A 15,074-nucleotide genomic window follows, 5' to 3' on the forward strand; every position below is an offset into this window, starting at 1 on the left:
TGAGCGAGAGATGAGAGGTGGGAACAAACACAGTATGCGTAACCCGGTTTGTGATGAGAAACTTGGCCTGGGAAAGTTATTTGAGGATTTGACTGATCCCTCCGAGGGCTGCCTGTGGAAGGGACCATCTATGTTGAAGAGGCTGGTGTGGAGGAGAGCCTATTGGTGCACATGACATCGTGTAGTAAAGAGCGAGAGGGAGCAGAAGCGTTTGCTCCTCGTGAGTATTGTCTGAGCCGACCTGAGGCAATGTGAGGGTTCAAGGCAGGCCCATCGCAAGGGGGGGGGGCATTTGGGTGCAATCTGTTCCCCCCCATGGGGCATCCGTCCCCCCCCCCACTTATACGCCACCCATTTATGCCCTTGTTGCACCCTGTGAACAACTTAGTGTTTAAGGATGAGCGCCCACAGTGAACTCCTTGCTGTTTAAGAGTTCACCTGTGTGAACTAAAACCCTTATTCCAGATGTTCAACGTGGTGAAATAATAAGGCCTTCTTGGATAAACTGTTCGTTAATAATATCCTTCTTTGAATAACAGTCAAGAGATAAGTGTGCGCTTCCCAGCGCATCTCCAAAATTAATTGGCAAGACAATACAGTCCAAGCCCACAAGATAAAAGATAATAACGCAAGCACCAACGCCAGCAGCCAAGACGACAGACAGCCGCAAGACCTCGTGTCGAATGTCGATGCTGTGGGTGGTTTCATATATGTATGTATATATATATATATATATTAGGGTGCTTATATCCTGGTGTTGGCGTAGTGGTTAGGGCAGTGGCTTGGGATCCAAAAGGTCCTGAGTTCAAGCCCCGTTGGGCCACTGAATTAATACACCAGGGGGTTCACTCAGCCTGCCATCCTTCTGAGGTCGGCGAAATGAGTACCAGTGTACTGGGCCGGTGTATACCCCGGTTAAAATCGGTGTACCATATCCCTGTGTTGTAAGAGGCAACCAGGGTTGCGTCAGGAAGGGCATCCGGCATAAAACATGTGCCAAACGACTATGCGGATGAAATGATCCGCTGTGGCGACCCCGAACGGGAGCAGCCTAAAGAAGAAGAAGAGGAGAAGAAGATATATATTAGGGTGCTTCTAAAAAATGAAAGTTTTTTTTTAATGCGCAGAACCCGCCATTCAGTGAGGTTCCTACTAGAAATCATTGTGTTAAAATATTTTTTTCTTGAGTCATGTTCTTGAACTTGCACAAGCGATGCAAAGTTGCACAAAGGGCATCAAAAACTGTCAAAAATGATTTTTTTCCTCTTTTCGCAGATCAATTAAAAGTTTATTTTGATATCATCTGAATTTACTGTTTTGAGGGTTTAATTAATATATTCGTATAATTGAATGCATAAAAATGATATTAAATATTGATGTGAAGAAATGAAAATCAGCTCATAAATTGCTAAATCTAAAAATAATGAAGTCCCAACGCAGTCCAAATTTCGGAAACGGAAAGTTTTCTTGTTGAAAGTTGCGCAATTGCACAGCAGTGAGCAGAGCCTTTCTTCATGCGTGCATGAATTAACGCGCAAGCTTGGCAAAAACTTGTAACTTTTCAATGTGTACTTACCACTCTGTAACATTTCCCACTTAACCATGATGTTTTTATCTTTTTTTCAGACCAGAAATTTCTGCATATTTTGGGGGTAATGGCCTCCAGAACTAGATCGAAAAAGGCCATTTGGCTGATTGGATCCCCTAATCCAACACTTCCTGGCCAGAAGCTTCCTTCTCAGGCCGAAGTTCTCCGCTTTTTGATGTTCCTTCATGTGGAAATGAATGAGACCCTAACTGCAAGTGTGAATCAAACATCACTAGAGCTAATGAACATCTGGTCCACAGAGGGGATTCCTACTAAGCACCTTCCTGATGTGGTAGTCCATGTGCGAAAATTACACACAACGTGGCAGGGTTTAAAGAAAAGCATCAATCGGAAGACTGCTACCAACATAGAGAAACAAGACAATTTCAAGGCCGACCTGGATGAGCTGTTTGACATAGCTCACGCTGATGCTATGAATCTTATAAAAATCGATGAGGACAAGGAGTTTCTTGCTTCTCAGCGTGAAAAGGGGCGTCCAGGAAAGATCGGGAGTCTTGACTACAAGACTCCCAGGACTTCAGAGAAAATTATGAAACGTAAGGATGAAGAGCAAAAGAGGAAACAGAAGGCGCTTTTGGAGATGGCTGCAACTTCTGAAACAGCCAACCTCCAGTCTTCCTCCTCCTCCAGCTCTACTGAATCTAGTCCAAGTCGACAACCATCTTCTTCCATCCATCCAACCACCTGTGATTCCCAGCCTCCGAAGAGAAAACGTGGGACAACTGGATTAACATCTGAAGTAACTGAGGCCCTGGATAGAACTCTCCTTAGCGATTGTTCTGCAAGTCGGGTTCTAATTCCATTTGCCAAGCAATTGGGACAAGACATCAATAAACTTTCTCTCAGTCCAAGTGCCATTCGTGCCGCTCGTGTTAAGTATAGGAAGCAATGCGCTGAAGAGATAAAGCAGAGCTTTAAGGTTGACACACCCCTGGTAGTCCACTGGGATTCCAAGCTGATGCCAGACCTAACTGGAAGAGACAAAGTTGACAGGCTGCCAATTCTGGTCACTGGGAATGCTGTGTCAAAAATCCTGGCAATTCCGATGCTGAAAGACTCCAAGGTGGAAGAAACAGCCGTGGTCATCTTTTCAACAGTTAAGGAGTGGAACCTGATTGGACTTGTCAAAGGGATGTGTTTTGACACGACAGCTGTTAATACTGGAATCCGGGGTGGGGTCTGTGTTCGTATTGAAAACATCCTTGATCATCAACTTCTTTATTTTGCGTGTCGGCACCATGTCTTAGAACTTGTTTTGGAAGCAATTTACTCTTCTTCGGTCGATGAAGCATCCCGAGGGCCAGACATCACCTTATTCCAAACCTTCCGGGACTGCTGGCTCCATTTTAATTTCACGCAGTACTTGACTGCTGCTGATGATGCAAGCACAGCCACCGATATCCATCCATGGGCCAATTCTGTCATTCAGCATGCCCAAGAGCTTCTGAAGCAGAAGCATCCCCGAGACGACCACAAAGAACTTCTCCAACTGACGATCATTTTCCTTGGAGGTGTCCCTTCTGGACATCAGGTTCCAACATTCAGGGCACCTGGCGCCGTTCACCGAGCGCGTTGGATGGCTCGTGCAATTTACTGCTTCAAGATCTGGATGTTTCAAGGGCAGTTCTCGGATTTTCTCACTAAACGCGCGTCATCATCCCGCAGTACATGTCGCACAGAACGCCTGTTTAGCGGGATCAAGCAGGTCTGTCTTTTTGTTGCTAAGCACTATATCAGGGCCTGGTTCGACGCTCGAAATGCTGCTTCCGCGCCAAAGAATGACCTCCAGCTCCTTCAAGCCCTCCATTCCTTGAATCATGCTGCATACAAAACAATGAGCCGCCATCTGTGGTACCTGAGCGAAGTTAACGTCGGCCTTGCACTCTTTGATAACAACTTAGATTCGTCAGAAAAGATCGCCATGGTAATAAACATGAAGGACGTGGAGGGTTCAGAGGATCCATCTCGACGAGTCTGGCTTCCCAATCCAGAGGGAAAGAAGCTGTCTGACCTCTGCTCCTCCCAAACTAAAAATCTCTTTACGCTCCTCGAGCTGCCAGAAGACTTTCTCGAGGAAAAGGATCCATCAAACTGGAAGAGCTTTGAATCCTACGTCAAAGCAAAGCAGAGGGTTGACTCTTTGAACGTCGTGAATGATGCGGCCGAAAGAGGCGTCGCCCTCATCCAAGATTTCACGAAAGCTGGTCGAACAAGAGATGAGGCTCAAGTGCAGTACCTTGTTCAAGTGATGGAGGATGACCGACGGAAATACCCAAAGGCCTCAAAGGAAACTTTGATTTTATAAAGGCATATTATTTACTTTTCAGGATAATTTTTTTTAATTGTTTTCATCAAAAGAGATTTTCATTTTAATTTAGCCATGTTGCACTAATGGAGAAGGATGTCAAGTGCCTGCGCAAGTCCTAAATATTATTTAATCTTAATAAAACTTGGAAGATTTTAGTTTTTCATGAAACCTCACCATTTGGAAGGTTCTGCAAACTTCTATTGCAAATTTGAATTTTTACCATAGTAGCTAAAAGCGCCCTATTAATATATTTATATATATATATATATATATATATATATATATATATATATATATATATATATATATATATATATATATATGTATCGTGGATCATTTAGTTTTAAGGAATAGCCAATCAGCATCTTCGATATGGAGGCACTATTAAGCAGGTTACCTGATTGGTTGAAAGTTAGGAATAAATGTAATATAGTCGTAATATTGTTACGAATTTGGAATTTGATCGAACAACATTCAGGTTCCTTAAGCTCAGATATGTTAAGTGCATGTTCTATAGATAGGTCACCTTTATTGTTTAATGGGAAGAAATCGATTAAGTGAGCTGTGATTTAATTTAATAGTTAGGGAGCGATCACAACACAAAGGAAGACGCCCCTCCCCCTCTTCTGCAAAGAGGAAGAAGAGCCCTCCCGTCCCGTGATTCATGACGTAAACAACTCCCTCCCACCCGTGGTTGAGCGGGGGATGGAGCACGAGGGCATGAGTCACGCTGGGAGTGGGGGAGGGGCGGAGGAGGATAAGCAAGAGATCCTCTAGTTAGTTCGTGTTTTGGGGCTGGTTCAGGAAGTTTCGGCTTCTGCTTGGCTCGGGTTAAGGTTGAAGGCTTTTTGAAGGCTTTTTGCTTCGGCTTGGCTTTTAGCAGGCCTTCAGGTTCTGCTTGGCGAGGGTTGAGATTTTTTGTTCAGTAAGCTTCTTGTTTCTGCTTGGCTCGGGTTAGGGAAAAGGCTTTTTGAGTAGTAAGCTTCGGCTTCTGCTTGGCTCGGATTAGGGTCGAGGCTTTTTGTTGGCTTTTTGAAGGCTTTTCAGCAGGCCTTCGGGTTCTGCTTGAGTTGGTTCGGGCTTGGTTCAGTAAGCTTCGGCTTCTGCTTGGCTCGGGTTAGGGGAGGCTTTTTGGAGAGCTTTTTGCTTCGGCTTGGCTTTTCAGCAGGCCCCCGGGTTCTGCTTGGCTCGGAGGCTTTTTGGGCTCTGTGCTTGGTTCATCGGAAGAGAGTTGAGCTGGTTGCTCAGCTCGAGCTGCTGGTGGTTGCTTCTTGTTCTCGGTTCGTGTTGTGAGAGGCTTTGTTCATAGGAAGAGAGTTGAGCTGGTTGCTTGGCTGGCTCTTCTTGGTCCGTGGAGCTCTTTGTTCTCCGCTTGGCTCCCGGCTTGGTGCGACTCCTTGGCCTCATCTTGGAGGTGATTCTTCGGAGAAGCGATGCATCGACGGGAAGGATCGGCGCCTTGTCTCACCAGCACGTGTTCAGACGCGCGAGAGGATTTGCTGGAGCTCGGGAAGGAATGCGGCTCATGGCGATTGGATCCAGCTCGCTCTCGCTGGAGCCCGGGTCCGAACAGCTTGAAGAACACATGAGGTGGAGAGGTTTGAGATAGGTTCTGGGTTTCAGCTCATCTGTCCTCTGAGTTGAAGTCCATATTAAAGGCATCAGCCACCATTTCTTGGGTGTGTGTGTGTGTGTGTGTGTGTGTGTGTACGTGTGTTTGTGGGCCCGTCTAACAAGTAGGAAACTGTTAAGTGCCTGTGTTGTATTTGCTTTACATTTAATAATAGAACTCGGCTGTAGGTTTTTGCTCATGTCTTTTTCCACATCCCCCCCATTCATTGCATGCCTGTATATGAAAATAAATGTCCCCATTGTTCAATGTCACCTGCTCGTTGCGTCCCTTCCTCACATTGACTGCCATGGAGCATTTGGAATGTTAGCTGGTTTTTAACACCGATAAGATAATCGGGTCCGACGGGGCTTGGTGATATATAACCGCTCGGAAATCGCAAATGGAACGAGCTGCTTAAGCGGCTCTTTTTCGTGCAGGCTCCGTTGAGGTGTCGATCCCTGGCATTCCTGTCTGCGCGAATAATTAGGTACATCGACAATTCGGCGATCGACCCTGTAGCGCGTGGACAGAAGAGTTGGCTGGTTTATGGTGTGGTTAACAACACCCGCAGCTGGGTTTCGGCGTTGATCCCGAAGCTACGACTGGATTGCTCGTTTGGTTGACGCGCGGCCTGGATTGAGTGAAAAGGTCATGCGCACGCCGAGCGGGCAGAAATTTTCAACAATATGATAATATGAATAAGGAAAAGACATAAATTTACATAATTAAAGATGAAGTGCACTGCGTGACCTTCACAACCCTCCATCTTACAAAAGTAATTTTGTAATAAAAATTACAAATATGTGTTTGCAATCGTGCTTACATTTGAAATTATGCAGATAAAACCTGTTTTTGGTGCATGCATCATTTAATAAATAAAACCGTCAACCGTCAAATCTGGCTAGTCGCGACATTAGTGATACGAGTCACCAGGGACGAGTCACGGAGAGCGCTAGCTTGCAGCAGTAAAAAAGACATGGATATACGAAAATGGCTAAGAAAAGGAGAAAATGCAACCGACGAAAATAAAGATGATGAAAGACATGTTGTGGGAGGAGGAGGAGGAGGAGGAAAAGGCGATCATGTCGATGAAATACCGACAGAAGCTGGCCAACCTGGCCAAGCCAGCAACGTTAGCCATGTGGCTGGAGCCCCAGCGCAGGCAGCCGAGTAGCCACACTCAACGGCGGCCTCAGGATCGAGTGTGACTGTCAAGCTGCTTCCCGATGATCTTGGAAGTGAGAGAGCGAATCAAGTTGTTCTACAGCGGTACCTTGGCCATCTGTTTCAGAACAAGAGTCGCTCTTTTGTGTCCTCGTGGTACCAGACTAATGAATGGCTGGAATACAGTGTGCAGACAGACGCAGCATTCTGCTATCCATGTAGGAAGTTTAACACCGCACGTGGCCCAGTGGACTCTACTTACACAGTGCGAGGCTACTGGAATTGTCAACACTAGTACGGGCCCATAGGTGAGTGCCAGTATGTGCAGCCCTCTCTCGCCCCTCTCTCGCCCCTCTCTCTCTCTCTCGCCCCCCTCTCTCGCCCCCCTCTCTCGCCCCCTCTCTCGCCCCCCACTCTCGTCCCCCACTCTCGCCCCCCTCTCTCGCCTCCTCTCTTGCCCCCTCTCTCTCCCCTCTCTCTCCCCCTCATTTCCCCCCTCTCTCCCCACTAGTCTCGCCCTTCCACTCTCCCCCTCCTCTCTCGCCCCACTCTCATCCCCCCCTCTCCCGTCCCCCTCTCTCGCAGATATTGGTTGACAGATAACTGGCCGTAACTTGGGAACTGCTCGTCCGATTAATATCAAACCTCGAAATGGCACATCCGCGGGTCCCCAGCAATATTCCTGGCAAGTTTCAATCAGATCGGACCGTCAATCATGCAAAAAAATAAATAAATAAATAAACATTAATTGTGACGTCATTCGTGATGTCATAGCACCGTGTCTTGTCATTGGTCGACATAAATGGCCGTAACTTGGGAACCGCTTGTCCGGTTAATATCAAACCTTGAAAAGGCACATCAGCGGGTCCCCAGCAATATTCCTGGCAAGTTTCAATCAGATCGGACCGTCAATCGTGCAAGAAAAATAAAAATAAAGAAATAAACCAATGTCACCCGCAGGGTGACCCGCATCTTGCCAAAAGGTGACCACGTGTGACTTCTTTAAGGTCACACTGAGGTGAACAGAGCTGCTATCCACCAGGAGCGACTCCTTGAGGAATATCTGCCTACGAGAGATTCCGATGAGAATCGTTCTACAGAGTAACCATGAAAAATATGCGTTTGCCTCATAACGTCACCAAATGACGTCATAATGTCTCAAGCTTGACATATCTAGAAAGCATTCATCGAGGTGTTCAATTTGAGGTACTACACGATATGGTTCCTAAAACTTGAAAATTTGACCTTGGGGTCAAATATGTTTGGCCTGAGGCGCTAACCATGAAGGTCAAGGCCAATCGCCACCAAAAATTAATCACTTGAGCGCCAGACTATGAACTATATTCCCATGAAATTTGAAGACGATCCGATCAAAATTACTCAAAAAATAAGGGTTTCGTCGACTCCGCTGATTTGCGACAAAGTGACCTTGACCTTTGACTTTGACCTTCAAAATTTTATGCACTGAAAGGGACCTCTATAGGCCTCTGATATGGGAAGTTACAAAAATTTCCAATGATAACTGTGCTCTGCAGAATTTTTTATACGTGATTACAGACAAACAAAAAAAAAAACATACAAGCTGACTAACATATCTTGCAAAAACTTCGTTTTGGCACGATAATAATAAATAAATAAACATTAATTGTGACGTCATTCTTAATGTCATAGCACCGTGTCTTGTCATTGGTCGACAGATAAATGGCCGTAACTTGGGAACCGCTCGTCCGATTCATATCAAACCTCAAAGGCACATCCACGGGTCCCCGGCAATATTCCTGGCAAGTTTCAATCAGATCGGACCAGCGGTCGTCGAGAAACGGCGGTCACAGACAGAGAGGCACACACACACACAGATTGCTGGAATTATAGATAGATGCCATTGAGAAGGACAGGGGATTTCACAAACATGCAACTTCAAAGGAACATTTAACTTGTGTTTTGAGGTGGAAGGAGAATGAGAGGTGCATCGATTGTGGTCAGGAGATTTCTGCACTCCTCAATGCTGACCGGCTAAATAGAAACCGGTACTATGTGTCTGCTCTTATAGATGTGGGATTTCTCACAGAAAATCAGTTACCTTTTAGAGGGAGCCTTGATAATTTTGAGGATATGTCAGACGGGCACAGTGGGCTCTTTCTCTCGCTTTTTATACTACACACTCAAAAAAGACACCGAGCTCGCCGAAATAATAAAGCGTATCCCACGAAACGCAAGCTATACTAGTCCGGAAATGCAGAATGAACTGATCTGCACATTGAGTAATGTTGTGACGGATGCCATCATGGAAGAAATAGGCACATCGTGGTTTACCATCAAGGTGGATGGGACGAGGGACACCACTGAATGTGAGAACATATCAATCATCATTCGCTTTGTATCGGCATCAAATGAAGCAACAGAGCGTCTACTCACAATAGCTACAGCCGACGATGGAGATGCAAAAACATTGACAGACCTAATAATTGCAGAGCTGACAAAAACAGGACTTCACACGTCAAAAATATTAAGTCAGGTGTACGACGGGGCTTCGGTAATAGCTGGGAAGCACGGTGGGGCGCAAAAGTTGTTGCAAGAGATATTGGAAAGAGAAATCCCCTATGTGCACTGCTTAAATCACCAACTCCATCTGGTAGTTATCCACGCACTGGCAGCAGAGAAAGCCGTCACTGATTTCCTCGAGGTTTGTTGTTGCCTGCACAAATTATTCAGAAAGCCCACTGTTGCTGCCCAGTATAAAGGTGAGCGGTTAAAACGACTTCTTGATCAAAGGTGGACGGGACATTTAGCCACCGTGTCTGTGATCATAGGATCTTTTAAGGATATCACATCCTGACTGTTGGAGATTGATGCAGAGCGTGCCTACGGTGCAGAGATGAGGATGGAGGCTATTGGGCTTTTGCAGGAAGTCTCTGGGCCTGCCTTCATGTTCATTGTTATCTTTGTATAAAAACTGCTGATGTTGTTAGATGGCCCTAACAGACTCTTGCAGGCAGAGGACATGGACTTGCTAACGGGGTTGGAACTGGTGGCGAGTGCTACAGAGTGCGTGAAGAAACTCCGCTCTGAGGATGAGTTCACTGATCTGTGAAACAAGGCCAACAATGCTCACACTGCTACATCTGCACCACCAAAACGGAGATGCACAACGAATAAGAACTTGGAACAGTTTGTAGTTTTGTAGTACTACAGGACAAAACAACAACAATGACAAGACGGAACTGCAGAGGGTTTTTACAGCACAATTGACATTGTGCTTGGCGAGATCGCTCAGCGCTTCGGTGAGCGCAATACACAACTCGCCCGTTCACTCGCTGCCTTGAATCCTGAAAATGGCACGTTTTTGGATGCCCACTTGCTCCAGCACATCATGACATTAACAAAGTCAACCATCAGTGAAACAGAGTGTGTGGTGGCAAAGCAGTTTATTCGCACACAGACAGAAAAGCAGCCAAACGAGAGATGGACAACACAAAAACTCCTCTCAACATACCACAAAACGCTGGAAGCCATGCCAAGTGTCGTGACTGCTATGAGACTTGGACTAACATTTGGTGCGTCCACTGCCATGTGTGAAAACTCATTCTCAACATTGAGGAATGTCTTCACTGATCATCGACGGTCCATGCGCCATGCACGCAAGGCACAACTGGTACAGCTGGCCTTCGAGAGAGACCTCACACGTAAATGCCTGAATGAATGGAAGGAGAAGGTCCTCACAAGATTCCACACCGAGACGCGTCGCCTGCAGCTCTTCTGACAGCGAGTACAGCGGTATAAATACTACACGAGGAGTTCAGATTGTGTGTGACTGCTGGTGATGTGTGTGTGCGTGTGGTTGTGGTTGTGGTTGTGGTTGTGGTCAGCACCCGCCGTGGTTGACTGCTTTGTACTTCTGATGTTTAAGTTAAATGTTGTGTTTGGTGCTTTGCATATGCCATATCTAGTGCTTTGTGCATAACCTTACCTCTGTGTAATTGACTGCTTTAAATGTGGACCTTGTGGTATCTTCAGGCTGGTCGTATTTGCTGTTGATAGTTTAACGTGATGATCACAGGTCATAGCCGACTGTATCTTATTTCAAAGTGCACCGATTCTGGTGCCAACCTCCCCCGTTTAGTCATTTTCTAATGCCAATTCTTCACAACACCTTGTATAAGTGCACCTCAATTGTTGCCAATTGTCTAATCATTGAATATTTGCATTGTGAATGTGCCAGTTTGTTGCGGCTCTCCTGCATTCGAATAATTTTAGGCCAAAAACATCGGAACATATTAAATCTAGCTGAGATCAATTTGGTTAGTATGCGACGGCAACCTCAGTATTAATGCGTCAATGCTGCATGAATACAATAGTATACCGGGATATCAAAAATATTAAATATTATAATTGTGCCCCTCCCCCATCCAGTTCATATGTCCACCTTAATACTGAGCCCTGGCGACGGGTCTGCTTCAAGGTGTTGCAGGAATTGCTCTGGTTCGTTCATTGGTGAAGTTTGAGAACACATCAAGAGAGAGAGAGATAGAGATAGAGAGATAGAGAGAGAGAGAGAGAGAGAGAGAGAGAGAGAGAGAGAGAGAGAGAGAGAGAGAGAGAGAGAGAGAGAGAGAGAGAGAGAGAGAGAGAGAGAGAGAGAGAGAGAGAGAGAGAGAGAGAGAGAGAGAGAGAGAGAGAGAGAGAGAGAGAGAGAGAGAGAGAGAGAGAGAGAGAGAGAGAGAGAGAGAGAGAGAGAGAGAGAGAGAGAGAGAGAGAGAGAGAGAGAGAGAGAGAGAGAGAGAGAGAGGTGTTGAGGCGTTGAGGCGTCATCCTTGTGGCCTGTGGTTGGGGCGAGGCTGCTGGTAGTCCGATTGCTTAAGGTAGAAATTCGACAAAACATTTACTGACTGGACAAAAGCACCAAATTTGGGACACAACTTCCTTGGCCAATAAGATCTAATTTTGGAAGGGGAGCCAAGGTCAAGGTCACCCATGAAGGTCAAGGTCAAAAGGTCAAAAATGACATTTTCTGTATTTCCAGAGAGCACGCCTATCTCTATCAAAATACTCTGTTACAAATCAGTTGGTCGCCCTCATTTGCATTCTCTTCGCATCACTAATGTCGAAATATATTTAAATCGTATTACTAAGTGGCATAAAAATCTGGTTTTCTTACGTTTGTACCATGGGAATGTTCAGGACCGTAAAAATCTCGCCAAAACCTTTACCTACGAGATACCAGCAACAAACTTGCTACACAACATACTTGGACCATAACCTGTATTTTCAGAAGGGGAGCCCAAGTCGAGGTCACCCATGAAGATCAAGGTCAAGGTCAAAAACGTCAAAAATTACATTACTGTATTTTCGGAGAAGATGCATTGCTGTATCTAAATACGCTGTCACAAATTATGCAATATGTTTCATCTATGTTTTATATACAACGGAAATGGAAAAATATCTTCAAATCACATTACAAACCTGCATAAACCCCCAGTTTTCCCACTTTAGTACCATGTCCTGGATCAATTCTCTCAAGTTAAACGGGCCGGGACCTGATCAACGTAAGTGACATTGGGTAAAGATGGGTTATTGTACCCCATACAAGCAAGGTACGACCCCTGAGATCGGGATGAGTAGTCCAATCTCGGCGACAGTAGGTTCCTCTTCCAGTCCCCTCGCGAGACGCATATGGGAAACCACAAATCTGATCATTCGCCAAATCGAATTTGTCTTGGCAATATTTGTGCCAACGAGCCTTGTTTCGGATGAAACACTCTGCTGTCCCAGAACTACCATACCCCACGTTGACGAGAAGTGCATTCATTTACTGGAACAGCCCAACGTTCTGAAGGAAATTGATGTATGCTGCACCATCTCCATCCCATGAGTTGGAATCGAGGGGACAACGTAATTCCTCTGCAGATAGTGACTGGCACACGACACAAAGGTCCCAATCAACCCGGCGCGCGACCTGGAAATATGAAGTTATAATAACGGAGTCGTCTGTATCTGTACCTATCGGGACTAAATTAGGATATTGTCAAAATATACACCCAGCAAGCCCTAATTATGCCAACAAGCTGATTTCGTCATCAGGTTGGACTCCCCGACACAAAAATGTAGGAATTTTTGAAAAAATATCGGAATTACCTTGGTATAATTGAAATTATAGTATTTATAACCTACCTGAAATTATTAAAAGTCACACTTTCAAGTGGAATTGAAAAAAAATTAAAAGCTGGTTTGAAAATTAGAGCACAAAATGTACACACTATTTGAAATCACCATGCTTGTTATTTATTATGATTGATTCTATTTGTATATGCGCAGAACTGATTTTTCATAAAACATTGCTTAGCCATTAGATTCGATAATAATCATTCACAAAATGGTCAAAAGTGGTAAAATCAGCAAATGGATTAGGTGAAATCATGACAAATTAAAAGAGTCTCAGCACTGGTACACTTTGTGTTTTGATTGGGCCCTCAGGACATGACAATAGGATTGCTGCTCCCTCTCAGTAATAAATAGGCGATCATAAAAAGCTGTTTTACAGCTAAGTAAAGGTCTAGGATAACCTTTATTTGATGGAAGTTTCAACTCTGTGGCATATTTATAGGCCAGGTAATGAGAAAAAGACTTCAAAAAAGGGCTCTGCACTGGCACACTCTCTGTGTCGTGGGGGTCACTCCCCTTCTTGCCCTTTTTTTGGCTTCTTGCCCTTATTTACTACACCCCTCCCTTCCTGCTGAGAATTATCCCCATCATAAAACGTTCAACTGTTCAAAAAAGGCTTATGTTCTCTCTCTCATCTGATTGAACCAAAAAATGAAGGCAAGCCTACCCAGCCCTCCTCCTGGCCTTATCATCATCATCGATGATGATTGATCGATCGTCTTCCTCCAAGGTTAAACCGGATCAGCAATTGACGATCGATTTTATTCTCCAATCATGTCAAAATTCACTCCACAATATCACACATGATGCCTATTATCTCTCATTTAATTAGTAGTATACTTTCTTTGTCACATCAATGAAAACAAATGACTGAAAACACAAATTTCCGAGCAGATTTTACAAATTAAAAACACACTTACTGCCGCCAGTGCCGCCATTTTGTCCGCATTCCAGTGGTTCCTCCACAACAACAGGAGCATTTTTGGGCGAAGCTAAACACGAAAATTTCGATGGCCTATGAAAGCTGACAATGCAATTTTTGTGCTTGGCTCCCCTTACAGAATTGTTTACTACATCATATAGAAGCCCTGTACCAAGTTTGGTGCTTTTGTACAGTCAGTAAATGTTTTTACCTGAAGCGACTGGACTATGCCAAGTGTAGTGACTGCTCTGAGACTTGGACTAACACTTGGTGCGTCCACTGCCATGTGTGAAAACTCATTCTCAATATTGAGAAATGTCTTCACTGACCACCGACGGTCCATGCGCCATTCACGCAAGGCACAACTGGTATGGCTGGCCTTCGAGAGAGACCTCACATGCAAATGTCTGAATGAATGGAAGGAGAAGGTGATCAGAAGATTCCACACCAAGATGCGTTGCCGGCAGTTCTTCTGACAGCGAGTACAGCGGTATAATAACGATACAAGGAGTTCAGATTGTGTGTGTGTGTGTGTGTGTGTGTGTGTGTGTGTGTGTGTGTGTGTGTGTGTGTGTGTGTGTGTGTGTGTGTGTGTGTGTGTGTGTGTGTGTGTGTGTGTGTGTGTGTGTGTGTGTGTGTGTGTGTGTGTGTGTGTGTGACTGCTGGTGATGCGTGTGGTTGTGGTTGTGGTCAGCACCTGCCGTGGTCGGCTGATTTGTACTTCTGATGTTTAAGTTAAATGTTGTGTTTGGTGCTTTGCATATCCCATATCTAGTGCTTTGTGCATAACCTTACCTCTGTGTAATTGACTGCTTTAAATGCGGACCTTGTGGTATCTTCAGGCTGGTTGTATTTGCTGTTGATAGTTTAACGTGATGATCACAGGTCATAGCCTACTGTGTCTTATTTGAAAGTGCCCTGATTCCGGTGCCAACCTCCCCCGTTTAGTCATTGTATCTCTGGTATATTAATTTTCTAATGCCATTTCTTGACAACACCTTGTATAAGTTCACCTGAATTGGTGCCAATTGTCTAATCATTGAATATCTGCATTGTGAGTGTGCCAGTTTGTTGCGGCTCTCCTGCATTCGAATAATTTTAGGCCAAAAACATCAGAACATATTAAATCGAGCTGAGATCAATTTGGTTAATATGCGACGGCAACCACAGTATAGATGCGTCAATGCTGCATGAATACCATAGCATACCGGATTATCAAAAAAATAAAATGTTATAATTGTGCCCCCCCCTCCCCATCCAGTTCATATGTCCCCCTTAATACTGAGCCCTGGCGACGGGC

The 15,074-nt window shown here is 45.0% G+C and overlaps 1 protein-coding gene across 3 annotated transcripts in view; it reads left to right on the forward strand.

Moving 5' to 3' along the window:
• Positions 1-15,074, forward strand: part of LOC147024703 (uncharacterized) — a 54,602-nt gene that overhangs the window by 24,330 nt on the left and 15,198 nt on the right. For 2 of the 3 annotated variants that reach the window (XM_085884871.1, XM_085884870.1), the window contains one exon: positions 1,627-4,151. The exons of the other annotated variant lie outside the window; for it this stretch is intronic. In XM_085884871.1, coding sequence (XP_085740997.1) covers positions 1,627-3,914 — 2,288 coding nt within the window. In that variant the 3' untranslated portion in view covers positions 3,915-4,151. Of the gene's footprint in view, positions 1-1,626; positions 4,152-15,074 lie in introns of those variants that run through there. 3 annotated transcript variants of the gene reach the window in all.

Source organism: Eptatretus burgeri, chromosome 6 (assembly GCF_056783735.1).
Source record: "Eptatretus burgeri isolate ZD-2024b chromosome 6, Ebu_testis_v1, whole genome shotgun sequence".
Lineage (NCBI taxonomy): Eukaryota > Metazoa > Chordata > Myxini > Myxiniformes > Myxinidae > Eptatretus > Eptatretus burgeri.